Source organism: Hypomesus transpacificus, chromosome 17 (assembly GCF_021917145.1).
Source record: "Hypomesus transpacificus isolate Combined female chromosome 17, fHypTra1, whole genome shotgun sequence".
NCBI lineage: Eukaryota > Metazoa > Chordata > Actinopteri > Osmeriformes > Osmeridae > Hypomesus > Hypomesus transpacificus.
In genome coordinates this window covers 15,480,079-15,507,795 of record NC_061076.1, presented here as the reverse complement: position 1 = coordinate 15,507,795, position 27,717 = coordinate 15,480,079, and the positions used below count along the sequence as shown (strand labels likewise).

The window sequence follows — 27,717 nt, the reverse complement described above, 5'->3', positions numbered from 1 at the left end:
GCTTACAGAATTCTGCTGGGACACAATGATTCTCTCTAAAACAGAAAATCATTAATGAGTTGTGTATCTCAACACTTGCTAAACTTAACATAAAATGATATTACATTGTACAACATTGTATCCATAGAGGAATAGGAACTTGACTCAAAGTATGGTGTCAAAATGAAGACTTTAATTATATAACCAATAAAACATGATCATGAAACTATAAACACTATAGTAAAGTAACAACAATAAAAAATAAGGTATAATTCTTCTCTGTCTTGTTTGTTCTAGTTATTGATCTTATGCTGTACTTTCTATGTGAACTACCTGATGTATTTAGCGTGACATACAGTGAATTAAATATAATGTAATGTCCTCAGACAGGTCTTTCCAAAGCATAGGCGAAAAAGTCTTCAATAGGTCATTTGTTGGACATAAATAGTCAGTGTGGGCTGCTTAGTGCTTCTCTTCTGTGTGGATCCTGCTGCGAGCTCTGAGATTGCCAACCTGGCTAAAGGTTTTACCACAATGGTCACAGCTGTAGGGCTGTTCTCCAGTGTGGATTCTGCGGTGAACTGTGATATGGTGAGGCCGGCTAAAGGTTTTGCCACAGAGGTCACAGCTGTAGGGCTTCTCCCCAGTGTGAATTCTGCGGTGAACTGTGAAATGGTGAGGCCGGCTAAAGGTTTTACCACAGAGGTCACAGCTGTAGGGCTTCTCTCCAGTGTGGATTCTGCAGTGAGATATGAAACTGTTAGCATGGCTAAAGGTTTTATCACAGAGGTCACAATTGTAGGGCTTTTCCCCAGTGTGAATTCTGCGGTGAACTGTGAAACCTTTAGCCTGACTAAAGGTTTTACCACAGAGGTCACAGCTGTAGGGCTTCTCTCAGGTGTGGATTCTGCTGTGGACGGTGTAATTGCTAGCATGGCTAAAGGTTTTACCACAGAGGTCACAGCTGTAGGGCTTCTCTCCAGTGTGGACTCTGCTATGAACTCTGAGACTGCCAGCTTGGATAAAGGTTTTACCACAGAGGTCACAGCTGTAGGGCTTTTCCCCAGTGTGAATTCTGCGGTGAACTGTGAAATTGTGAGCATGGCTAAAGGTCTTACCACAAAGGTCACAGCTGTAGGGCTTCTCTCCAGTGTGGATCCTGCTGTGAACTGTTAAATCCCCAGCCTGTCTAAAGGTTTTACCACAGAGGTCACAGCTGTAGGGCTTCTCCCCAGTGTGAATTCTGCGGTGAATTGTGAAATGGTGAGCCTGGCTAAAGGTTTTACCACAGAGGTCACAGATGTAGGGCTTCTCTCCAGTGTGGACTCTGCGGTGAGCTGTTAATTGCCCAGTCTGTTTAAAAGTTTTACCACAGAGATCACAGCTGTAGGGCTTCTCTCCAGTGTGGATCCTCATGTGGTTCTTGAGGCTACTGGATGAGGAAAGGCTCTTCCCACATGTGTCACAGTGATGTGTTTCCATAACTCAGCTCTCGCTTTGTTCTCTGTCTGGTCTCTCTGGATCCTGTATCTAGTCTCTGGAAGCTTGTTTCTGCTGTTTCTGGTTGAGTCTCTCTCTGTAGTCTCTGTTGTTGAGTGTCTGTAGTTTCTCTGGTTGAGTGTCTTTATTCTTTCTGGAGCCTTAAGGAGTCTTCTCTGTCTAGTCTCCGCCCATGATCAAGTATGATTGGCCAGTAGGGGATCTGCAGCTTTCACATATAAATGACATATTTTGTCTGTCATAATGGGCCACTTTGCATATGTATTGTTGATCATTTGGTGAGAGGTGGAAGTTTTCTCAGGTTTATTTTTAATGGAGAAACACAAAACACTGTGACAAAACTTCTTTGGCATACAACTCCTCTTCATAGTAATTTGGTTTTCTTCAAAATTATAGGCTATATGATTAGAAATGGTAAAAAAGAGACATGTTCATTTTACAGAGTAAATAAAACCACAGAGACATATCAGTCTGTGTGTGTATTCCATGTATTCTATTATCTTCATTAATTCATAATCATTTTTATCCTGCATATTTATCTGTTGGTCCAAGATTATTCACATGAAATGTTCCAATAAACATGAAAAAGAATTGTGAATACAAAGGCCAGATTTGCAAAACACTATTTATAAAAGGAACCTTAAGGTTCTTACACTTATCATCCAGTAAGAGAGGGCCTCTCTCCAAAACCAGACGCCAACACACACAGGCTGGGCTATTTTTTCATTTACAAACTAAGATGAAGATTGACTCACAAAAATACTGCCCATCCTCAGATTTTTACTCAATAAAAAACTAAAACCATGTCACTGGGTTCTGTCTATGAAGCTGGATGGACGAAGGTAAAGTCACACCCTTCAGAAGGTGAGTCAGGCTTCTCTGTGTGAATGTAAATTCAACATGAAGAATGATAACATGACAATGTCATATTCTGGTATACATGCCTCTGAGGCCAACACAAAACACCTCTTCTAGAATATGTTAAATTGCTGCAACGGGACTTGTGTAACTGCATTTTTTGAAAACAATTTATTCCACTCGTTATATAATTGGTTGCATGCATTACCCCAGTTTACCACTAGTCAGCAGCAGTAGCCTGTGCTGCACCACTCGGTGGTAAATTCACAGCAGATCACATACCTGTCTCTATGATAATACATCTTGACAGTCTACCTTAGCTGACCAGCTATGATAATGGTGATACTAATGAGCTGAATTGAAGAGTGGACTGGGCAAAGCTCACAGAATATGATCAATGGAAGTACAACGCACTGAGTGATAATAATCTGAGTAATATTGATATACCACTTGAAGCTATTATGTGTGGCAACTTCAATTGTAAGACGCACAAACATCGTAGTGATATAGTTACTATGTATGACAAAATTGTGAACTGTTTAATTAATGACAGTAAATGATTCATCCAAGAGAAATGACAGTAAATGATTCATCCAAGAGAAATGAAAGTGTAAGATTAGACCAGGATGGAACGAATGTGTGTCTGAACTTCATGTGCAGGCTAAGGAAGCTTTTTGGAGCTGAGTTTCATCTGGAAAAGCTAGGTATGGCCCAGAGTTTGAACAGACGATAAAGGCAAATGCCAGGTTTAAATATGCTGTACGCTTTATCAAAAGGAATGAGCAGATGATGAGGGCTAATTCTATGGGCCAGAAAGTTCCAGCAGAATGATTTGTATGAATTCTGGAAGGAGGTGAAAATGATCAATAACAGCCTTTGCCATCCAGCATTGATGGGATCTCTGGGGATGAAAATATTGCTGAGCTGTGGGGGGAACATTTTGGAGAGATTTTTAACTGTGTTAAGAGTGCTGAATATCAGGTTGGTGATGTCATTAATAATGATGGCGTGGTCATTATACCTGATGAAGTGTGTCATGCTATTGAGAAATTGTCAGTGAACAAAGCATGTGGACAAAATAACAGCTGAACACCTGTGCAAGCCATAGAATCGCAGTGTTACTTGCTATATGTTTCTCTGGATTATTAGCGCATGGCATATTGCCTGATTCTATGTTACCTGTACTATTAGTGCCAGTTATTAAGGAAAAAACCTGTAAGGTATCGAGCCTAGAAAACTACAGACCAATCGCTCTAGCGAGTATATTGTCTAAAGTGTTACAACAAATTATATTTGATAGGCTACAACAACATAAAAAAAACACTAACAATCAATTTGGTTTTAAAAAGAAACGTGGCACAGATTTGTGTATATATGCTTTGAAAGAACTTGTTTTTAAGTATAATAGCCTTGGTTCAACAATTATTTTTGTTTCCTTGATGGATCCAAAGCTTTTGACCGTGTTAATCATGGTAAACTGTTTATGAAATTACAAGAGCGAGGGATCCCCCCATACCTAATACGTATCTTGCAATATTGGTACTCCCATCAAACTATGCAAGCCAGATGGGGGAAGACAACTTTGGCTCCTTTCCCAGTTACCAACGGGCAGGGGCGCGGTATAGGGGGGGAAAGTTAGGACGATTCTAAGGGCAAAAATACTGCCCATCCTCAGATACTTACTCAATAGAAGAAGAAAAAGAAAAAAAAACATGTCACTGGGTTCTGGTCTATGAAGCTGGATGAACGAAGGTAAAGTCATACCCTTCAGAAGTCAGGCTTCTCTGTGTGAATGTAAATTCAACATTAAGAAAGATAACATGACAATGTCATGTTCTGGTATACATGCCTCTGAGGCCAACACAAAACACCTCTTCTAAAACATGTTAAATTGCTGCAACGGGACGTGTATAACTGCACTTTTTGAAAACGATTCATTCCACTCGTTATGTGTGGTTGCATGCATTACCCTAGTTTACCACTAGACAGCAGCAGTAGCCTGTGCTTCACCACTCGGTGGTAAATCAAGGCAGCCACAGACTTTCGTTTTTGGTGTGATGCTACACACATTGTGATCGTTCCGCGACTTAATGTGTGTTTATGCAACAGATGCTCATGTAGGCCTATATGCACTGACAACTCAGTGCTGTGAATTGTATTCATAGGCAACACTCACACACCAATTTAGATTGTTAGTTTATATGGTGAAGGGTCAAAAACACAGTGTGAATTATACAATGCCAATCGGGGGATCAACTTCTTCTCCAAAGCATTTATTGATCCTCCTACCAGTTGTTTTTACTTATTTTTTTGGGGGGGTTAACCCCGTAATTCGTACCCAGGTCAAAAACAATACAGATCCTCAATAGCACATTTTCCTGGCAGGACTATAGTGGCTAGGGGTAGGGTATACGCTGTCTTTGTGCTAAGAGTGTTGTGATTTCGGTACGAACAAATGGGCTGAACCCCAATTTCAGTAAAACACTTGTATTGTTTGCGGTCTCAGGCAAGGGCAGAGCTTGCAGAATTCTGCTGGGACACAATGATTCTCTCTAAAACAGAAAATCATTAATGAGTTGTGTATCTCAATACTTGCTAAACTTAACATAAAATGATATTACATTGTACAACATTGTATCCTTAGAGGAATAGGAACTTGACTCAAAGTATGGTGTCAAAATGAAGACTTTAATTATATAACCAATAAAACATGATCATGAAACTATAAACACTATAGTAAAGTAACAACAATAAAAAATAAGGTATAATTCTTGCCTGTCTTGCTTGTTCTAGTTATTGATCTTATGCTGTACTTTCTATGTGCACTACCTGGTGTATTTAGCGTGACATACAGTGAATGAAATATAATGTAATGTCCTCAGACAGGTCTTTCCAAAGCATAGGTGAAAAAGTCTTCAATAGGTCATTTGTTGGACATAAATAGTCAGTGTGGGCTGCTTAGTGCTTCTCTTCTGTGTGGATCCTGCTGTGAGCTCTGAGATTGCCAACCTGGCTAAAGGTTTTACCACAATGGTCACAGCTGTAGGGCTGTTCTCCAGTGTGGATTCTGCGGTGAACTGTGATATGGTGAGGCTGGCTAAAGGTTTTACCACAGAGGTCACAGCTGTAGGGCTTCTCCCCAGTGTGAATTCTGCGGTGAATTGTGAAATGGTGAGCCTGGCTAAAGGTTTTACCACAGAGGTCACAGCTGTAGGGCTTCTCTCCAGTGTGGATCCTGCTGTGAACTGTGAAACCTTTAGCCTGACTAAAGGTTTTACCACAGAGGTCACAGCTGTAGGGCTTCTCTCCAGTGTGGATTCTGCTATGAACTCTGAGATTGCCAGCCTTGCTAAAGGTTTTACCACAGAGGTCACAGCTGTAGGGCTTCTCTCCAGTGTGGATTCTGCTGTGGACGGTGTAATTGCTAGCATGGCTAAAGGTTTTACCACAGAGGTCACAGCTGTAGGGCTTCTCTCCAGTGTGGATTCTGCTGTGGACGGTGTAATTGCTAGCATGGCTAAAGGTTTTACCACAGAGGTCACAGCTGTAGGGTTTCTCTCCAGTGTGGATCCTCATGTGCTTCTTGAGGCTACTGGATGAGGAAAGGCTCTTCCCACATGTGTCACAGTGACGTGTCTCCATAACTCAGCTCTCTCTTTCTTCTCTGTCTGGTCTCTTTGGATTCTGTATCTAGTCTCTGGAAGCTTGTTTCTCCCTGGTTGGTCCGCTGTCTGGTTACTGCTGTTTGTGGTTGATTCTCTCTCTGTAGTCTCTCTTGTTGAGTCTCTGCAGTCTCTATGGGTTAAGTGTCTGTATTCTTTCTGGAGCCTTAAGGAGTCTTCTGTCTAGTCTCCGCCCATGATCAACTATGATTGGCTAGTAGGAAATCTGCAACTTTCACATATGAATGACATCTATTGTCTGTCATAATGGGCCACTTTACATACGTAATGTTGATCATTTGGTGAGAGGTACTATGGTGTAATATACTTGATATTCAGATAACTCAGATGCACTGACTAATTCTTTAATTCAGTTAAATAAAACGGAGAGTGCTTGAAAACCACAGTGTAAATGTATTAATGTAAGTTACTGTATTTGTTTTGGGCTCTTCATGGATGGCAAAGGCTCCTACCCCTGTGCCCCAGTTGGTGCCCTACTGGGGATCTATTTCATATTTGGAGTTAAATATGCAGAGAATGTAAGAACACTCTAATTTGTATGTAGTGAATGGTTGGTAACAAGTCAAATGATAGGTGTAATTAAAATTACAAATGTCTTGCTCTAAATGTTCCTATTTTTATTGCTTTCCTACAGGTACACTTGCACTTAGAGATTAATGTTGTGTAATTTTAACTTGTTTAACTACATGCTCTTATGGTTTCTTCCCTTTAGCACTATTTTTTGGTTGTTCACAATATGTACTTCTTGTTTTTGACTACCCGCAATGCTGTGGGGCTATCTTGTTGTTATTATCAGTGACCTATGCACTTTGTAAAGCTCTCTCTTGGAAGTCGCTTTGGATAAAAGCGTCTGTTAAATGAAATTAATACATGTAAATGTATGATGTAATATTTTGTATTCATTGAGATTTTTATTATTTATTTTTGCTAATGAGAAATTGTTGGAAAAATTGAAGATGTAACACATTTATCCTGTATAAGAATGATTCTGTGTTCAGCATTCCTTGTGTGTATAGAGAAGCCTACCCCCAAATCTGGACTTTGGGTAACATGAGGCATATGTAAACAAGGTGACCTGGGCTGACCACTCTCTCTTACTGGAGAGGCCATAAAAGATGTCTGGCCTTATCTGTGTTGGGTGAATCATGTGGTCAAGCTTACAGGGGTCAAAAGGCACACACACGCACACACGCGCACCAGGTCTACGCAAGGAGCCAATGAAGAAGAGCCATGGAACATTTATGTCAACAGAAATGATCAACCCAGAATCATTATTGTTGTATACTTTTCAAAAGCCTGATATGTAAATAAAAAGGTTAAACTTAACCAAAAAATGATATTATTTTCATCCTGCATATTTACTGATCATTGATCTGTTGGTCTAAGATGATTTATATGAAATGTTCCAATCAAGGTGAATATTTTTTGTGAACACATCGTCCAGGTTTGCGGAATACTATTCATAAAAGGAACCTTAAGGTTCTTATATTTATCATTCAGTAAGAGAGGGCCTCTCTCCAAAACCAGACCAACACAAACAGACTGGGTTATTTTCGTATTTACCAACTGTTATGAAGATTGGCTCACAATAATACTGCCCATCCTCAGATTTGTATTTTAAAAAAACCAAGTCACTGGGTTCTGTCTATGAAGCTGGAGGAATGAAGTTAAAGTCATACCCTTCAGAAGGTGAGTCATGAATGTAAATTCAACATGAAAGATCATAACTTGTCTCGATGTCATGTTCTGGTATACATTTATCTCAGGCCAACACAAAACCCCTCTTCTAGAACATTTTAAATGCAACGGGACGTGTATCACTGCACCCTCTGAAAACGATTTATTCCAGTGTGGATGCGTGCATTACCACAGTTTACCACTTGAGGGCAGCGGTAGTCTGTGCTGCACCACTCGGTAGTAAATCAAGACAGGCAGACTCTTTAGTTTTTGACCGAGAATAATTTTCACCAGCCGCCACTGACGATAGTACTGATGAGTTTAGCATCAGTTTAGCAACTTCTTGAAGTACTGAAATTAAATGAAAGTGCACTTGAAAGTATTGCAAAGTATACTTTGAGGGTTTATAGGAAGTATACTTCATGAACTGAAAGTGCACTACACAGGTTACTTTGCAGTATTCAAAAGTAAACCTTGAAATACACTATAAGTGTACTTTAAAGTGTACTAAATGACCTAAACAGTGGGCCAATTCAGTTTACTTAGTACAAAAAAAGTATATAAATAAGTACACTGCTAGTATACTTTAAGTAACATGATAATAGTATACTTTTTATACTAAGTATACTTACAAAATAAACTTGAAGTATACTTCTTTTTTGTAAGGGGAGTACAGAGCCTTATGTATCATTCATGTATTGCCCTATTATCACCGGCCAAACTGGCTATTGAGTTCTTAACATGTTAATTTAGAACCCTGATTACAATTATGTATTGTATCGTGTGAATTAAAGTATCAAGTAAACAACACCACTGAGTCCTCCTGCCTTAACCTTCTTTACAAAGTTCTATGTAATTAAATATTTTGAAAGGGTTCAACCTTTCTTAAATGTGATAATATATGGATAAATATAAACCCTGTGGCTTTGATGTTTGTTCTGCAGCTAGCTGTATGCTAGAAGGGAGGGCTACATGTGGAGGGTTGGGCTGGATGGTAGAGAGAGGGGGGAGGGCTACATGTGGAGGGTTGGGCTGGATGGGGGAGAGAGGGGGGAGGGCTACATGTGGAGGGTTGGGCTGGATGGGGGAGAGAGGGGGGAGGGCTACATGGGGAGGGTTGGGCTGGATGGGGGAGAGAGGGGGGAGGGCTACATGGGGAGGGTTGGGCTGGATGGGGGAGAGAGGGGGGAGGGCTACACGTGGAGGGTTGGGCTGGATGGGGGAGAGAGGGGGGAGGGCTACATGGGGAGGGTTGGACTGGACAGGGAGTCAGGATATAAGTCCTGCAGCGTGGAGTGAGTATTTACTCCCTCAGCAGACTGCAGCAGGACCTGAGGAAACCATGCGGGTGGAACTGGTGTGTGTGGTTCTGGCCACCCTGGCTGTCTCCTTCCCCTCACCGTCTGCCGGAGCACCACTGTAAGTACACACATGAACACAGACACTGATTACCTCTCTGAGTAAGGCTGGTAATGTCTTATTGAACATTGGAGTGACATGTGCTACTGCAAAGTAATACTCTGCCGATATGGGCACTACTTTCAGGATGTTCAAACTAATAATATATTTTTTTTTTTACATTTTGTGAATGATGAATAAAACATGAAATCAGTCTATAAAACTACAAATGTGTACATAAGTTGGTTTCAAATTAAGAGTTTAAATGGAAAAATTGGGTTTAATGTATAAAGTGTGTACTTCTACATCAAAAACTTTATCAATATTTGTCCAGTAGAGTCGGAGCTTAGCCAAGGACAAGCAGTCAATGACCTATGACAGTGACGCCTGGCCCTGTCAGAGACAGTGAGAGAGGGATGATGAGAGGAAGAGAGGAGGGGAGGAGGAGATGATGAGAAGAGACTAGGAAAGGAGAGAGACAGCAATCAACGATTGAAGTGTGTGTGTCTTGTGTGTATTGTGTATTGTGTGTGTGTGTTCCCTCTCCAGACAGGTGTTGTCTGCTCCTAACGTGCTGCGTGTGGGCACCAAGGAGAAAGTGTTTGTGGAGATCCAGGACCACTCAGGGGGTCCGTTTGTGGTCACGGTCATTGTCATGAACCATCCCACCAAGACCAAACAACTGTTTGAAAAAGCTGTGCAACTAAACTCAGACAACAAATTCCAGAGCTTAGTCGAAGTCTTTGTAAGTTGTCAAGGAAACAATGTTATGTTTACATTCCGTGTGAACTATTTTGTGTGTAGAATGTTACATAAACACACACGCAAATGTATAGGTTATACACACTCAAACACACACAGACAAGTTGATATGTTTGAGACTAAACAAACTGTACTGACCTTGACCCCTGACCCTAGATCCCAGAGGAGGACTACATCAATATGGACGACAGACAGAAGCAGTATGTCTACCTGCAGGCGCGTTTCCCCAGCGGGACACTGGAGAAGGTGGTGCTGGCCTCCTTCCAGGCAGGGTACATCTTCATTCAGACAGACAAACCCATCTACAACCCCGGCACCAAAGGTCAGACGGAGTCATGGGTTTCATTCAGAGTTCATTTACACATAAACACAGACTTAAAATTATGGTTTTAAGGTTTGATTTTACCAGGTGTTGTTGTAAGAAATGGAAGCTATCAGGACCTCACAGGGCGCAGGGAGGGGGTGGGTTGGGGGGGACGAGAGGGGGGGCGGTAGGGTGGGGGAAGGGGGGCTGTGTTGTGGGCTTGAACTTTGATTCTTAACTTGAACTTTTTTGGCTTCACTACCCCGCCCTCTTCCTGATTGGTCAATCCAAGGTTATTTGAAACTGGCTGGATTCTGCTAATGCTACACCAGCAGATGTAACACGTGTCTGGAACACATTCCAACATTTACATCAACAGACAACAACATGTAATTGTTGCCTTATCCTGGATGCAGAGTAGGAACTGAAATAGAGCAACCTCTCCTTCATCACTCTCTCTTATCCTTTCTCTCTCTCTCCTTCTGTCTGTCTTTATCTCAGTCTTATACAGGGCGCTTGCTGTGACCCCTACAATGGAACCTTTGACCAAAGATCAGTTTGAACAGGATAAATACATCTCTATCGACATTGATGTTGTGGTAAAGGCCCATCACAAGCACTACATAGCACAAAGAAGTACATAACACTCTATATCAGTATGTTATACTATATAACACTGCATAGCAGTACATTACGTAGAAAGGATCCGCTAAAATAAATTATTTGTACTGTAAATACACTCCCAATTGTGAACATGTAGGCAGCAAAGCAAAAAAAAAGCACAGCAAAATAACACATTTTCATGAATTGCATTTTCTAATGTCAGACTCCAGAGAACATCACCATCCTCAGGGAGACAGTAACTCCAGACAAGGGGATGAAATCTGGAGACTTCAAGCTTCCAGATATTGTCAGGTCAGCATATCATCCATCCATACATCCATGCATCCATCCATTTATCAATCTATTTCTGTGGTGTGTGTGGTGTGGTGCATATGCGGGTGGTGTGCATATGTGTGTGTAGTCCCGGTGTGTGGCAGTTGGTGAGCAGGTTCCAGGCCACCCCACAGAGGACCTTCACCACAGAGTTTGAGGTCAAAGAATACGGTGAGAAACTGTCAATCCCTCAATTATCCTCTTTAGTTCTGCTGCCACAGCAGTGCAACAATATATATATATAACATCATATCTCAAGTTTTCTTCCTCTCTCCCTCCAGTTCTGCCCAGTTTCGAGGTGAAGGTGGAGCCCAGGAAGTACTTCTTCTACATCGATGATGAAAGTTTGCATGTTGACCTCACAGTGAGGTGAGGCGATTATTTGGTCATCAGTTTTGTCTGAAGTTTCAGGCCGAATCTCAATACTCCCCCTTACCCTTACCCCTAGCCCTTAGTTTACCCCTAGCCTTTGGCCCTCGAAACTGAGGGGTAAGGGCTACATATCCCTACGAAATGGGACGCCACTTGGTTACAGGTACGTCATCTAGCACGTATCGATATCTCCAAAGCAAGTAGTATTATGCACTGATATTAAACGAAATTCAAAAAGAGTATTGGTGTAACGGGTATGCAACGGACGTAGTCTTGCTCCGCCAGGGCCGTCGTTCACTGCCATCGGGAGTCAAACCTACCACCTCTGGACTGCCAAGCGCAACCACTACCAGCTACGCCAAAGAAAAGCTAGCTATTCATTGACGCGGGTGGCCCATTACATACCTGAGGAGTGAGTTTCACCAGTTCACACCGGTTACATTCACCCCTCTGAAACTCACTCCGGTGGTTAGCTGGCGCTAACCTCGTGAGATCCGGATCACGGCACCAATGTAACGGACGTGGTCTTGCAAATTCCGTCAGAGCTATACGGGCATCCGTCCGCTCCCACCGGGAGTCAAACTCACCACCTCTGACTTCCCAAGCGCAACCACTACCAACTTCGCCAACGAAAAGCTTGCTATTCATTGACGCGGGTGGCCCATTACATACCTGAGGTGTGAGTTTCACCAGTTCACACCGGTTACATTGGCACACCACTAGCTCTCACGGGAACTCGCAAAACTAAGGGGAAGGGGTAAGGGGGAGTATTGGGATTCGGCCTCAATCCATGTTCTGATTCCGATCAGATTTTTCTGTGTTGATACGCGAGGGCTTGTTCTGGTCCTCACAAATAAATAAGAAACTAAGAAAAAAAGTTTATTTATGAGACATTTCTTGGGCCCCAACACTGTTGTGTGTCTGTGTGTGTTGTTCAACTACTGATCTTTGCGGTGTTCCCAGGAATCTGTTAGAGTGTGTGTGTGTGTGTTAGTAATCTGCTGATCCTTGCTGTGTTCCCAGGTATCTTTTTGAGTGTGTGTGTGTGTGTGTGTTAGTAATCTGCTGATCCTTGCTGTGTTCCCAGGTATCTGCTTGGGAAGGAGGTGTATGGTGTGGCCTATGTGATGTTTGGGGTGGTGAAAGGAGGAAATAAACACAGTTTCCCTTCTTCCCTTCAGAGAGTAGAGGTAAATATCCTGCAGACACACACTGGGAAGTATTTACACAAACAACCAACCTTGGAAATACACATTCCCACTGTCACACAGACACGCTCAGGACGCTCACACACACACACACACACACACACGTGCACATGCACACCCCTGCTTCCTGTCAGACAACTGTTTGTGTGAGTCAGATCCAGAAGGGGAAAGGAGAGGCGGTGTTGAATAGAGATGACATCACACGCACCTTCAAAGTGAAAGAGTTGGTCTCCCAATCAATATACGTATCAGTCAAGGTGTTGACTGAGAGCGGTGAGTAATGTGTGTGTGGAGGTTTTTGAATGTGTGGGTGTGTGTTTGCGAGTGTTCTTGTTTTATTCTATTAATAGATTATTGACCTATTGAACACCTTCCGTATTAGACCTTTGTAACAAGTGGGTACTAAAACCATGATCTGAATAAGGAAATCATGGCTAGAGAGTGAATCATATGCTTATATGCAAATTGTGAAACATCAAAAAATATTGTGAAAGTGATCATTCCCCCAGTTTTCTGTGTGTGTCAAGGTTGGGACAAAGCTTGCGTACATGTGTGTGTGTGTCTAACAGTGTGTTCTCTCTCCTCCAGGTGGAGAGATGGTGGAGGCAGAGAAAGGTGGCATCCAGATTGTTGAGTCCCCCTATACCATCCACTTCAAACACACCCCCAAGTTCTTCAAACCAGGGATGCCTTTCAATGTGAAGGTAAAGACATAGCCTTGGCAACAAAGCTCCCCCTTGGGCTGTTTGAACTTGATCTAACCCTGACCTTGCATCCGTATTGTCAGTAATGTCAGTAGCGTAACCACAGTAACAACATTATGCTTATTCATTCATTTACAACATGGTAACGCATTTGTGTTATACGTACGTGTTATACGTGTTATAAGTACTGCTAAATGACTAAAATGTAAATGACTAAATTACTAAATGTACGGTTAATGTCTGTGCTTATGTCTGTTTACATAACTATAATATTTACAAAATGCACAACCTTTTTAAATGAAGATGTACCAGCACTTTTTAACGGAATTACTGGTAATGATGGGTTAGGGTTGTAACTGAAAATAACAAAATGATGCCCTTTATGTCTAGGTTTACGTCACAAACCCTGATCAGACACCGGCTAAGAGAGTCCAACTGGTGGTTTCACCTAACGGAGGTTCTACCTTCACGAGCGATCAAGGCATCGCCGTGGCAACAGTCAACACCGGAATCAGCGAATCAATGAAGATCATTGTAAGACCCGCCCCTTAACACTAACCAACAGCCCATCACAGAGCCTCACAGTAAGACTTATGTTTTTGTATTTGTGTGTGTGTGTGTGTGTAAAATTCAGGTCAAGACCAACGACCCAGACATTAAATTACAGGACAGACAGGCTACTGCCACACTTGATATCTATCCCTACAAGTCCAAAACCAGGAACCTGCTGCACCTATTAGTCAGCACTAAGGGTAACGTATCAGTCTATAACAGATACATAACCTATCAGGGTAACGCATCAGTGTATAACAGATACATAACTTATCAGGGTAACGTATCAGTCTATAACAGATACATAACCTATCATGGTAACGTATCAGTCTATAACAGATACATAACCTATCAGGGTAAGGTATCAGTCTATAACAGATACATAACCTATCAGGGTAACGTATCATTCTATAACAGATACATAACCTATCAGGGTAACGCATCAGTGTATAACAGATACATAACCTATCAGGGTAACGCATCAGTGTATAACAGATACATAACTTATCAGGGTAATGTATCAGTGTACAACAGATACATAACCTATCAGGGTAACGTATCAGTCTATAACAGATACATAACCTATCAGGGTAACGCATCAGTGTATAACAGATACATAACCTATCAGGGTAACGTATCAGTCTATAACAGATACATATCCTATCAGGGTAAAGCATCAGTGTATAACAGATTCATAACTTATCAGGGTAATGTATCAGTGTACAACAGATACATAACCTATCAGCGTAACGTATCAGTCTATAACAGATACATAAGCTATCAGGGTAATGTGACAGGTAAGTCATTTCTATTAGTTATATCAGTTTAGCTCCCATATATATTTTTTTATATCAAATCTACTAGTTTATATAAATTATACTCGTTTATATCAATTATGTTTCTTTTATCAACTTAGATCAGTTGATATCAGTTTGTAACAGTTCTGTTGTTATATGATAACTGTCATCTTTAGTGAATTGTATTTAAAAAATGTATTTAAATTAACTTATTAAAAGGGACTGGCTTATATTATTCCATTTCATTCAGTGTGGAATTTTTTGACAATTTGTCACATTGGATTTAAAATATTTCTAAATCCCAGGTGCAATACATACCTGTGCTTGTTAAGATGTTTGTTGAATGATGTCATCATTAAATAGTTATATGACATATAACTTATTTCTGTACATATTATTATATAACGGTTTAGGATAATTCTATTTAATGACATGATATTATAAGAAATGTTTGTTGAACTAAGAACATGGTTGTACATATGTATTTATACAGAAGACTGTCTACCTGACTGTTTCTTCCTCACCCTCAGATGAAAACATGCAGGTGGACATGGCTTTTGGGGAAGGACCATCTGACATGGATATCACCATATTGGTGGGTGTGTGTGGAGGGTTGGAGGGGGGTGCAGGGAGGAGTAATGACCTTCCTGGTGGGCTGAAGGAGGGGCAGAATGAGAGAGAAGGGAGGAGGTGTACAGAGGCAAAAAGTGGGTGAAAAAAATCTGATATTTTGTTGTTATATTTTCTGTGCGTCTAATCAGATCTTGAGCAGGGGTCAGCTGGTGGAATCAATCAGGAAGCAACGGAAATGGAAACAGACAATCCTGTCCTCCACATTTGCAGTTACCAAGTACATGCTGCCCTCATTCCGTATAGTGGCATACTACCACGTGGGCACTACTGAGGTAGTGTCCGACTCTGTCTGTGTGGAAGTCCAGACCTCTTGTATGGGCACGGTAAGACACACACATTTACACCAACACAGACTTTCCACACGTGAACAAACACACAGACAGACTTACATCCTTCCTCTCTTGTCCTCCCCCCTTTTGTTGTCCTACAGTTGAAAGTCGAGGCAATCAGACCAGCAACATCATACCGGCCCCGTGACATTTTTGAACTGAAGATCACTGGAGACCCTGGGGCCAAAGTGGGACTAGTGGTTGTGGATAAGGGTGTCACTGTCCTCAACAACAAACACAGACTCACCCAGAAAAAGGTATCTGTTGTTCTCTTGACTGACCGTTTGACTTCTGTGAAACATGCTTTCAATCCGGTGTGTCCTGTTATCCATGTTGTCTTTCCCCTATAACAGTCACTATTGCATTTCTTAGTCCATTAAGAGTGTGTGTGTGTGTCCACTGTAGATATGGGATGTGGTGGAGAAGTATGACACAGGTTGTACAGCAGGAAGTGGACAGAACAGTATGGGAGTCTTCTACGATGCTGGCCTGATGTTTGAGACCAACACCGCCTCAGGAACAAACATCAGAACCGGTAGAAACGCCCTCCTCCTTCCTCCTCCCTCTCTTCAGATTCATTTCCTCTACAGTGTCTAATCTTCCCCCACTCTGTTGCACCTTTTCTCTCTCTCTCCACACTATCTCTCCTCCTCTCTTACCTCACAGTCACCCTCCTGTTGTCCTCTTTCTCCTCTCACACTAGAGCCAAACTGTCCAGTCAGGACCAGGAGGAGGCGGTCTGATGGTAAGAGAAGCTGCTTGACAGATCAATAAGCTGAAATAAATCAAACATTTGCGGTGTAGTAACACTGACCCCTCCTCAGAGGCTAAGTGGGGCTCAGATGGCTGAGCGGTTAGGGAGTCTGGCTTTAAATCAGAAGGTTGCAAAATGACATTGTGTCCTTGGGCAAGGCACTTCACCCTACTTGCCTCGGGGAGAATGTCCCTGTACTTACTGTAAGTCGCTCTGGATAAGAGCGTCTGCTAAATGACTAAATGTAAGTACACCATGTCGCTCAAGAAGGAGTGTTGTGTCAGCGGTATGACGAGGAATGCATTGTTTCCCACAGAATTAGTGGAGTTTGAGATTAAACTAACTAAATGTTTTAGGTGCCCTTTTGGGGTTGCCACCAGACACAAAGACAAGCAAATACCAACCGATGGTATTTGGTTACCAATGGTTACCAATACCAACGCCATGACAGCGCCAGAGCCATTTGAAAAAACGTCTCATCTAGATTGTAGAGCAAACATTCAAAACGGAATTAAAGACAAAAAAAGATGAACTACTTCTACGAGGAGTTAATATTGACTAGCAGCTTTGTACAGTAACAACCGTTGCAGCGTGCTATCCTTCATGCTTGCTTTTATAACTTATTTGAAGAGATCGGTCTCTATTTTATCAGAATTAACTTAATGTATCAGTTTTGGGCAAATTTGTGAATAGAATTATGATGTAATGTTTCTTCTTCATCGTCCCTTCCCTCACCAGGTGATGACGATGATGCCTCTTACCTCGGTCCAGATGATATCCTGTCTCGTACTCATTTCCCAGAGAGCTGGCTGTGGACCGAATACACCCTGCCCTCCTGTCCTTTAGGCCAAAAATGGTAAAAACTGGTGCAAAGATATTACTGCTAAACTGTTCTACTTCAGGCAGTTGACTAGATTGTTGGTGATGGTCTAGAGTTGTTAGTCAATAGACCTAATCAGAATGTTTGTAAACAAAGGTTGCCAAGACACTTCCGGGTGGACAACTGTCATCCTTTCAACAGCAGTTGGTATGGTAGCATAGCATAGTAGTTCATAGTAGTTCATTTAAAAGATTAGATCGAAAAGATTAACTTAATGCCGACATCTTGTTGTGTTTGGGGTTGTAATGTCAAATGTACACAGGCATGTAAAGGATAAGGCTTTTTCCGTTTAGCCATGGTTAAATCGAAATCGACCCAACGGAACCTGTGGATAACGTTAGCACAGATCCAGCTATAGTAGCCTAGTCTACGTTTACCGGGCGGTCTCCTTTCATCTACAACAATATCAACAGCAACGACATCGGGAACGTCTCGTTTTTCAGTTCACAAGCATATCATTAAACGTGTTATAATCATAATAATCATAAAACGTGTTTGTGGTTAAATGACATGGAAAATCCTGTTGGGTTCAATGGCTTGTTAAGGTTAACTATCGCTAGCCAAGATCGGCGTTATCCACCCGGAAGTAAGATATTTGTTGTTGTGACGTCAAGCTGAAATGTCCTATAGAAATGTCAATAGAATTGTATTCTTTATGTTGCAGTGAAACCACATCAACCAATCAGGTCACTGCCATGCCAGACTCCATCACTACCTGGCAGATTACTGCCATCAGCCTGTCTAAGGAGAACGGTGAGAACCCCCACTCGGGCATCTCTATATCTGCCTGATAAATATTTCTTTTTTTTCACTGCCTTTTGTAGTCTACATTAAGTCAGACATCAGAACAATGCCGCAAGTTGAGTGAATTGTTTGTTGTATTTTGACAAAGTGAGCCCTGTTTTCAAAATTGAAAGTCAGACATCAGAACAATGCCAGATTTTTCTGTCCCCTGTCCAGCTATCTGTGTGACTGAGCCCTTTGAGATTCTGGTTCTGAAGGACTTCTTCATTGACCTGAGGCTGCCCAACTCTGCCGTGTACAACGAACAGCTGGAGGTCAAAGCCGTCCTTCACAACTACAAATTAGATCCAATCAAAGTAAGTCCACGGCCCCCTCGCTGTCCTCCCTCCGTCCCTCTCTCTCTATTTCCCTTCCTCTTCAAATGAGTAGTGTTCTACCTGCAGGTGAGGGTTTATCTCATGGAGAACGCGAACATCTGCAGCTCGGCCAACAAACGGAAAAAATATGTCAAAGATGTGACTGTAGAGGCGGAGTCTACGCTGGTGGTGCCCTACGTCATGATCCCCATGAAGCTGGGCGAGCAGAACATCGAGGTCAAGGCCTCCGTCTTTGAGTCAGTCTTAGAGGACGGCGTAGTGAAGGTCCTGCGTGTGGTGGTGAGCTGCTCTGAGACGTAGACATTGCAGGGGTGGTGAAAACACATCCACAGTTACTGTTTTGTTGAAACTGTTGTTGTTTGTCGTGTCTCTCTCTCTCGCAGCCTCCAGGGGAGTTGGTCAGAAAACTGGTTACAGTCGAAATGGACCCCTCCAAGTCAGGAGGTGTGGAGAAGAAAGTTCTCAAGAGTGCCGTGCCTCAGAACCAGGTTCCAAACACACCTGCCAGCACAGAAATCAATGTTATAGGTAATGCTTCACAGATGCAGAGTGTGTATGTGCATGCCTACCTTTATGTGTACATACCGGTAATGTATGTGTTTGTTAATGCATGTATGTTCCTCTGTGTGTGTGTATGTATGTTTACGTGTCTGTGTTTCTGGTCATGTGCCCCTGTGTGTGCGCCGATGTGTGTGTTCATGTGTGTGTGTGTTCACATGTGTGTGTGTGCAGGAAGGGATCAGACTGGCGTGCTGGTGGAGGAGTTTGACCTGGAAGTAAATATCCAAGTATCTGGCATGCGGAGGCCAGACAGGTGGTATTTTAACAGGAGAAACCGATTTGTCACCAGAACCACAAAGTTGAGACCTGCCCCCATCTACACACACACACACACACACACACGCAGATACACACACAGATACACACAGACACAGATATATACACACACACACACACACACAGAGATATAAACACACAGATACAACCATGTGCACACAAATACACACACATACACACACACACACTTTGCATAATGTTCTTGTCTTGGGCTGTGTGTGTGCCTGTGTGTGTGTGTGCCTGTGTGTGTGTGCCTGTGTGTTTGTGTGCCTGTGTGTGTGTGTGTGCTCTGCATCACCAGGTCCCGGATATTAATCTGGACGTGACAGTGGAAGCCAGAGGAGTTGGCACCGCCACCATATCTGTGAGACATAAACTGCCCAACTGTCATTTAGTCATCTATGTATTCACTAATGCTCAACACTGGGACACTTTGGAACTATTTCTCTCTGCCACTTTCTCTCCATACCTGTCTCTCTCTGTCTCTCTCTCTCCGTCTCTCCCTTTGTCTCTCTCTCTCCGTCTCTCTCTCTGTCTCTCTCTCAATCTCTCTCTCTCTGTCTCTCTGTCTCTCTGTCTCTCTCTTTCCGTCTCTCTCTCTCTCTCTCTCTCTCTCTCTCTCTCTCTCTGCTCTCTGTCTCTCTCTCTCTCTCTCTCTCTCCCTCTGTCTCTCTCTGTCTCGTTCTCAGGTGCTGACTCTGTACTATGCCGTCTTGGACCAAAAGAATTCTAGCTGTAATGACTTTGACCTGGAAGTGGAAATGGTGAAAGAGGGAAAAGGTACATAAATCCATGCCTTTGACCCAAATAATCTAAAATAAATATGTGCTAAATGGTCAAATTGCAAAGGTCATGTGAATGGTAAATCATTTGTTATATGTATTACTCTTTTACCATGTATTTCTTGGTAGCTTTCTATAGATCTTTTGTTTGCATTGAAAAATTATGAATGTGGTAAATAGGAATGTTGTAAATAACTACAAATAATAATAATAATGCATGGTTATAAATAATAATTATACATAAATATAAATAAATGCTTTATTAAATAAAAGTCCTCTGTGGGGCTAAGCCATCAAGAGTTTTTCAAATAAGATGGCAATTATTGTTATTATTATTATTATTCTATTGAAAGAATGTGTAGTACAATGTGTGTGTGCGAGTGTGTGTGAGAGAGATAATCTAAAGAAAGAGTTTAACCTTCTCACTATTCTCCACCAATCAGTTTTGATGATTTCACTTAAGTATATAATGTCTTTACAGCATCTTACCCTGGGGCTGAAGCCACCTACTTGCTGAAAATAAAGACAAAGTAAGATATGAAATACTACAACCTCCATAACCCTAACCCTCTCACTAAACCATTGAATGTACTGGCTACTGAGGCTTAATCCATACAGCAAAGAGATTATTATAAATTCATACCATATTACAACAAATGTTTTATGTATATATGTTGTAAGCTATCTCTCAAAGTGACGTAAATTACATGTGATAACATCAAACAACATCAGTGTCTAGTTTTAGACCTGTAAACACACTCACACACCCACACCTGTAAACACACACACACACACACCTGTACACACACACACCTGTAAACACACCTATATACACACACACCTGAACACAAACACACCTGTACACACACCTATATACACACCTGTACACACACCTTTATACACACACACGTTTAAACACACCTGTATACACACCCTCTACCTCTCTCTCTCTCTACATCTGTCTCTCCATCTCTGTCTACATCTCTGTCTCGCCCTCTCTACCTCTCTCTCTCTATCTCTCTCTACCTCTCTCTCTCTACCTCTCTCTCTCTACCTCTCTCTCTCTACCTCTCTCTCTCTACCTCTCTCTCTCTATCTCTCTCTACCTCTCTCTCTATCTCTCTCTCTCTACCTTTGGTCGTCTCGTCTGGCAGATATAAGAGCCAGGAAAGAGATGCCACCATGTCGGTTCTGGACATTGGCCTGCTAACTGGCTTCATAGTGGACATTGGGGATCTGACAAAGGTGAGGCACCTGGGGGCACTCTCTCTGCCCTCTCTCTCTCTCTCTCTCTCTCTCTCTCTCTCTCTTAAACACAAACACTGAAATATTGACCTTAGTCTCATTTTCAGTTCAATATTTTTCACATTAATGTGCAAATCTTTTTGTTTGTGTGTACGTGTGTAGTTGATGGAAGGGAAAGATCGCTACATTGAGAAATTTGAGATGGACAAGGCTCTGTCTGAAAGAGGCTCCCTCATCATCTATCTGAATCAGGTACCTTCTCCTCAACTGTCTCCTTTACCCCTCCCACATTGGCTCTTTCACCAATCATCTTCACTCCCCCTCTACTGTCTCCTTTACCCCTCCCACATCGGCTCCTTAACCAATCACCTTAATTCTCCTTCTCCTCTACTAATTACCTTCCTTAGTCCTCTCCTCAACCAATCATCTTCCTTTCTCCTTACCCCAACCAATCAGCTCTTCTTTCTATACCTCCTTTACTGCCTGTGGATTTATAAAGTGATTCTCTCTTCTCTCTCTCTCCCTCCATCCTTTCTCTCTCCCTCCATCCTCACTGTCTCTCCATCCCGTCTCTCTCTCTCTCTCTCTCCAGGTGTCTCACACAGAGTGGGGCCATGTGACCTTCAGGATCCACAGTGTTGATAAGGTTGGGGTCCTACAACCTGCAGCAGTGACTGTGTATGAGTATTATCAGAGTAAGATCCCCTTTCATGTCACATTCACGTTCCTCTATCTCGAATGATCCTCTGTGTTCTCAAGGTTTGTCCCCATCAAAAGTATTCAGTGGGCACTGGGCACCTATAACCTAAATATTATATGTGGTTTTCTGTGTGTGCTTTGCAGAATCCCGTTGTAGGGTGTTTTACCATCCACAGCGAACGGATGGAGGCCTTCTGAGGCTGTGTTCCGGGGAGGACCAAAGCATCTGTAAATGTGCTGAAGGTAAACCTAATCACAATCACAGTGGAAACAAGTTGTGGAACATGTTCATAGACCCATTTCAAGCCCATCAGAAGCACTCCATGGTTACTAAGGACTACTATTTACTACTATTTTTACAATCAAATATACCTTGTTCTGTTGGTTTGTCTTGAAGCAGAGTGGACAGGTGTGTGTGAGAGAGACAGAGCGAGAGCAAGTATGGTCGGGTTGTGATTAGGTTTGTGTGTTTGTGTGTAGAAGAGAGACAGTCTGTATGTGAAATAATACATTTGTTTTGATTATCTGTGTATGTGTGTTTGTGTTGAGGACAGGAAGGGAGAGAGGGCAGCAGACACCCCTTTAGAGTGCCCTCTGGAAGACGAGCCCTGGATGCCAGCAGACAGTCAGAGAGAAGCACAGATGACAAGGACCTAAAGCCTGAAGCGAGGCCTCTGACAGCGAGTGGACAGACCCAAGAATAAAAATACAAATTCTCTAATAATCAAGACACAAAAATAATTGTATTGAATAACTAATGATACATTATTGAATAATAATTTGATTACCTAAATAAATAATACATATTTCTTAAGATGTCGATGTTACAGAGCTGTTGATTTAGGTTCCCTCAGCTTCTTTTCTGCATAGCTCCACCCTCACCTCCACCACCTAACCATCACCCTCATTTATTTGTGTTATTTGGAATACACTTGAAAAGTAAAGATTTATTATTATCAACTTTGAATAGTCATTCATTTTTATTCAGTATTCCTCTTTTGTTTTGGCAAGAAATTTACAATTTATGTAGGTTCCACAAACACAAGCCTAGCATGTGCCTTTAGTTTTTCAAGATGGGAGTACATGATGCAGGAAAGTAAGGGCAGCATCATCGAGACTTCTACACTTCATGTAGGCAAACTGGAGTTGATCTGCCAGGTTCTGAGGTGTCTCTTGTAGTTACATTTAGTCATTTTTAGCAGACGCTTTTTTACAAAAGTTTCAAAAGTATCAAACATTCAAAACTCTTCATCACCACTGATGTAAAGGCTACATGTTGGAAGTAATTGGGAAGCCTGGGTGTGCTCTTCTTTGGAACAAGGCAGATGGCAGAGGTCTTCCAAAGAGCTGGAACTGTGTGTTCCAGCTCCTCCAAGGACCAGTTGAACAGTTCACAGAAGACAGGGCCAGTTGTTTGTAGCAGGTCTCCAGGAGCTTGTTATTTCTAATGTTATCAGGACATAATGCTTTGTTGACTTTGGCTATTTGGTGAAGGTAAGCCCTGTAGAACGAGTTCAGAGTATCTGCAAAGGTGCCACAATCCTAAGGCTCATGTTGCAGGGTGTACACTGGTTCTCTGTAGTCCCAGAAAACAATTAAGGCCACTCCAGACATCACACATCTGTCCACATTGATATATTTTCCACCTTTTCTTTAGGCTATTTTAGCTTCCTTAATTTGCTTAAGCAATTTTATCAAATTACACTGGATCTTTACATCTAAGAAATATGCAAATGTATTCAAATGTTAAGTGAATTTAATTTCTTTAGTTATCCAATATTTATTATTCAAACATATTTTCAAATATCATACCTTTCTATATTATTAGAACATATTTTCAAATATTATACCTTTCTATACAATATATTGTTGCGATGTAGTGACACTGACTTTCAATTCGCTAGGTGGCGCTGTCAGGGTCCTAGAAACTGCGGTCCTAAAACTGCGGTCCTGAAACTGCGGTCCTGAAACTGCGGTCCTGAAACTGCAGCTCTCCGGCTCTCCACCAGACCGTTATATAAATCTGACTGTTGAGGTAAAGGGTCGAAAACTACAGATCTTCTATAGCAACATTTTCTGGCAGGACCGGCTCACAAAATGTTACTGTAATGATTTTAACAAAAAAATTGCAGTCATTCAATGCATTATGTGTGTAAGCAAGGGAAAAAGTATCCACACACTTGAGTTTTGTGATTTCAGTACAAACAAATGTGCTAAACCAATTGTAATTATTTGTTGTTGCTTGCCAGATTTGCTAATCTGGGGCAAGTCTTGCCTCATAAAATCAATCACAGCTGGGACACTCAATGGTTCTCTACAAGGGCGTAGGATTTACTTTGACATCGGGGGGACATTGACCCGATATCTTCTTTGTCAAGCTCCAAAAAAAAAAGTTCCAAATTGTCCCTACGGTATCAAGGTTAATTTTGGGGTGATACACTTGCAGCATTTTCCTCTATTGAGGGGACACATTATAGTAACTATAATGGTTTTACCAAAACTATTGTCATTCAATGCATTATGTGTGAAAGCAATGATTAAAGTATCCACAGTTTAGTCCTCAGACTTGTGTAAACTGTGTGCCAAGAGTTTTGTGATTTCAGTACGAACAAATGTGCTAAACCAATTGTAATTCTTTGTTGTTGCTTGCCACACTGCTAATCTGTTTTCAAAGGTCATCGATTTCGGTTAAACACCTGTAGGGTTTGCAAACTACAGTAAACACTATAATAAAGTAATCAACAATAAAAAAAAAAGGTATGATTATTGCCTGTCTTGCTTGTTCTGGTTCTTGATCTTCTGCTGTACTTTCTATGTGCATAATCTGCTGTATTTAGCGTGATGTACAGTGAATGAAATATAATGTAATGCCCTTAGAAAAGGGTATATAAATGAAATATATTGTCTGTCATAGTGGGCCACTTTACATACGTAATGTTGATAATTTGGTGAGAGGTACTATGGTGTAATATAATTGATATTCAGATAACTTTCCAATCAGATGCACTGACTAATTCTTTAATTCAGTTAAATAAAACAGAGAGTGCTTGAAAACCCCAGTGTAAATGTATTCTTCTAAGTTACTGTATTTGTTTTGGGCTTTTCATAGATGGCAAAGGCTCCTACCCCTGTGCTGCTTGCAAGTGGGAACCAATTCTGTGATGAATGTGAAATTTGACTACATATGGATGGAAAGGACATTGCAAAGGTAGAGGATATCTCAGTGGGAGTTGATGCCCTATTGGGGATCTATTTCATCTTTGGAGTTAAATTCGCAGAGAATGTAAAGAACACTCTAAATTGTATGTAGTGAATGGCTGGAAATGAGTCAAATGATAAATTACCAATAGGTGTAATTAAAATGGCAAATGTCTTGTTCTAAATGTATGATGTAACATTTTGTATTCATTGAGATTTTTATTATTTAATTTTGCTCATTAGAAATGATCAACCCAGAATCATTATTGCTCTATACTTTTCAAAAGCCTGATATGTAAATAAAAAGGTTAAACTTAACAAAAAATGATATTAAAACATTGTATCCATGGAGGAATTTGACTCTGAAAGTATGGTGTCAAAATGAAGACTTTAATTAGATAATCAAAAAAAACATGATCATGAAACTATAAACACTATAATAAAGTAAACAAAAAATAAATTAAAAAAGGTATCATTCTTGCCTGTCTTGCTTGTTCTGGTTCTTGATCTTCTGCTGTACTTTCTATGTGCACTATCTGGTGTATTTAGCGTGATGTACAGTGAATGAAATATAATGTAATGTCCTCAGACAGGTCTTTCCAAAGCATAGGCAAGAAAGTCTTCAATATGTCATTTGTTGGACATAAATAGTCAGTGTGGGCCGCTTAGATCTTCTCTCCTGTGTGGATCCTGCGATGAACTGTGAAACCGCTAGTTTGGCGAAAGGTTTTACCACAGAGGTCACAGCTGTAGGGCTTCTCTCCCGTGTGGATTCTGCGGTGAACTGTAAAACCTTTAGCCTGACTAAAGGTTTTACCACAGAGGTCACAGCTGTAGGGTCTCTCTCCCATGTGGATTCTGCGGTGAATTGTGAAACCGCTAGCATGGCTAAAGGTTTTACCACAAAGGTCACAGGCGTAGGGCTTCTCTCCAGTGTGGATCCTGCTGTGAACTGTGAGATTGCCAGCCTTGCTAAAGGTTTTACCACAGAGGTCACAGCTGTAGGGCTTCTCTCCAGTGTGGATTCTGCTATGAACTCTGAGATTGCCAGCCTTGCTAAAGGTTTTACCACAGAGGTCACAGCTGTAGGGCTTCTCTCCAGTGTGGATTCTGCAGTGAGCTGTGAAACTGCTTCCATCGCTAAAGGTTTTACCACAGAGGTCACAGCTGTAGGGCTTCTCTCCAGTGTGGATTCTGCTGTGGACGGTGTAATTGCTAGCATGGCTAAAGGTTTTACCACAGAGGTCACAGCTGTAGGGTTTCTCTCCAGTGTGGATCCTCATGTGCTTCTTGAGCACGTCAGCTCTCTCTTTCTTCTCTGTCTGGTCTCTTTGGATCCTGTATCTAGTCTCTGGAAGCTTGTTTCTCCCTGGTTGATCCGCTGTCTGGTTACTGCTGTTTGTGGTTAATTCTCTCTCTGTAGTCTCTCTTGTTGAGTCTCTGCAGTTTCTATGGGTTAAGTGTCTGTAGTCTTTCTGGAGCCTTAAGGAGTCTTCTCTGTCTAATCTCCGCCCATGATCAACTATGATTGGCTAGTAGGAAATCTGCAACTTTCAGGATATCTCAGTGGGAGAACACTCTAATTTGTATGTAGTGAATGGTTGGTAACAAGTCAAATGTAATTAAAACGGCAAATGTCTTGCTCTAAATGTATGATGTGATATTTTGTATTCATTGAGATTTGTATTATTTATTTTCGCTAATGAGAAAGGATCAACCCAGAATCATTATTGTTGTATACTTTTCAAAAGCCTGATATGTAAATAAAAAGGTTAAACTTAACAACAAATTATATTAAAACATTGTATCCATGGAGGAATTTGAGTCTGAAAGTGTGGTGTCAAAGTGAAGTTTTTATTTAGATAATCAAAAAAACATGATCATGAAACTATAAACACCTTAATGAAGTAAACAACAATACAAAAAATAAGGTATCATTCTTGCCTGTCTTACTTGTTCTGGTTATTGATCTTCTGCTGTACATTCTATGTGCACTATCTGGTGTGGATTCTGCGGTGAACTGTGAAACTGCTAGCAAGGCTAAAGGTTTTACCACAGAGGTCACAGCAGTAGGGCTTCTCTTCAGTGTGGATCCTGCTGTGAACTGTGAAACTGCTAACCCGGCTAAAGGTTTTACCACAGAGGTCACAGCTGTAGGGCTTCTCTCCAGTGTGGATTCTGCAGTGAACTGTTAATTCCCCAGCCTGTCTAAATGTTTTACCACAGAGGTCACAGCTGTAGGGGTTCTCTCCAGTGTGAATCCTCATGTGCTTCTTGAGGTTACTGGATGAGGAAAGGCTGTTACCGCATGTGTCACAGTGATGTGTCTCCATGACTCAGATCTCTCTTTGTTCTCTCTCTGGTCTCTCTGGATCCTGTGTCTAGTCTCTGGAAGCTTGTTTCTCTCTGGTTGATCCTCTGTCTGCTGTTTCTTATTACCTGATGTTCAGTGTCCTTGGCTCGGGCACTCACAACACCAGCATAAGCATGCGGGCAGACAGTGACCCCG

General features: G+C 41.6%; 2 protein-coding genes across 2 annotated transcripts in view; one reads left to right on the top strand and one right to left on the bottom strand.

Moving 5' to 3' along the window:
* Positions 1–27,717, bottom strand: part of LOC124479237 (zinc finger protein 721-like) — a 39,521-nt gene that overhangs the window by 8,265 nt on the left and 3,539 nt on the right. The window contains 4 exon segments of the mRNA XM_047037881.1: positions 562–1,454; positions 5,301–5,968; positions 25,875–26,497; positions 27,230–27,501. Of these exon segments, the coding sequence (XP_046893837.1) occupies positions 562–1,454; positions 5,301–5,968; positions 25,875–26,497; positions 27,230–27,501 (2,456 nt within the window).
* Positions 8,990–22,824, top strand: LOC124479370 (complement C3-like). The gene is made up of 31 exons (XM_047038106.1): positions 8,990–9,116; positions 9,645–9,840; positions 10,014–10,179; positions 10,663–10,760; positions 10,988–11,076; positions 11,186–11,268; positions 11,379–11,466; positions 12,557–12,659; positions 12,833–12,950; positions 13,266–13,381; positions 13,772–13,915; positions 14,016–14,133; positions 15,261–15,325; positions 15,492–15,686; positions 15,794–15,949; positions 16,098–16,227; positions 16,396–16,437; positions 17,185–17,302; positions 17,991–18,079; positions 18,287–18,426; positions 18,514–18,726; positions 18,831–18,975; positions 19,180–19,316; positions 19,586–19,648; positions 19,974–20,064; positions 20,548–20,596; positions 21,221–21,311; positions 21,474–21,563; positions 21,904–22,006; positions 22,155–22,253; positions 22,560–22,824. Exons 1-31 carry the CDS (start codon positions 9,040–9,042, stop codon positions 22,712–22,714), a joined length of 3,567 nt encoding a protein of 1,188 aa, XP_046894062.1. The 5' UTR covers positions 8,990–9,039; the 3' UTR covers positions 22,715–22,824.

What these genes read in the sequence shown, in the direction of transcription:
- LOC124479370 (XM_047038106.1), top strand. Translation starts at nt 9,040, where the DNA reads ATGCGGGTGGAACTGGTGTGTGTGGTTCTGGCCACCCTGGCTGTCTCC. An exon ending in CAAGGTGTTGACTGAGAGCG is followed by an intron (nt 12,951 to 13,265) that starts GTGAGTAATGTG and finishes TCTCTCCTCCAG; the next exon opens with GTGGAGAGATGGTGGAGGCA. An exon ending in AGACCTCTTGTATGGGCACG is followed by an intron (nt 15,687 to 15,793) that starts GTAAGACACACA and finishes GTTGTCCTACAG; the next exon opens with TTGAAAGTCGAGGCAATCAG.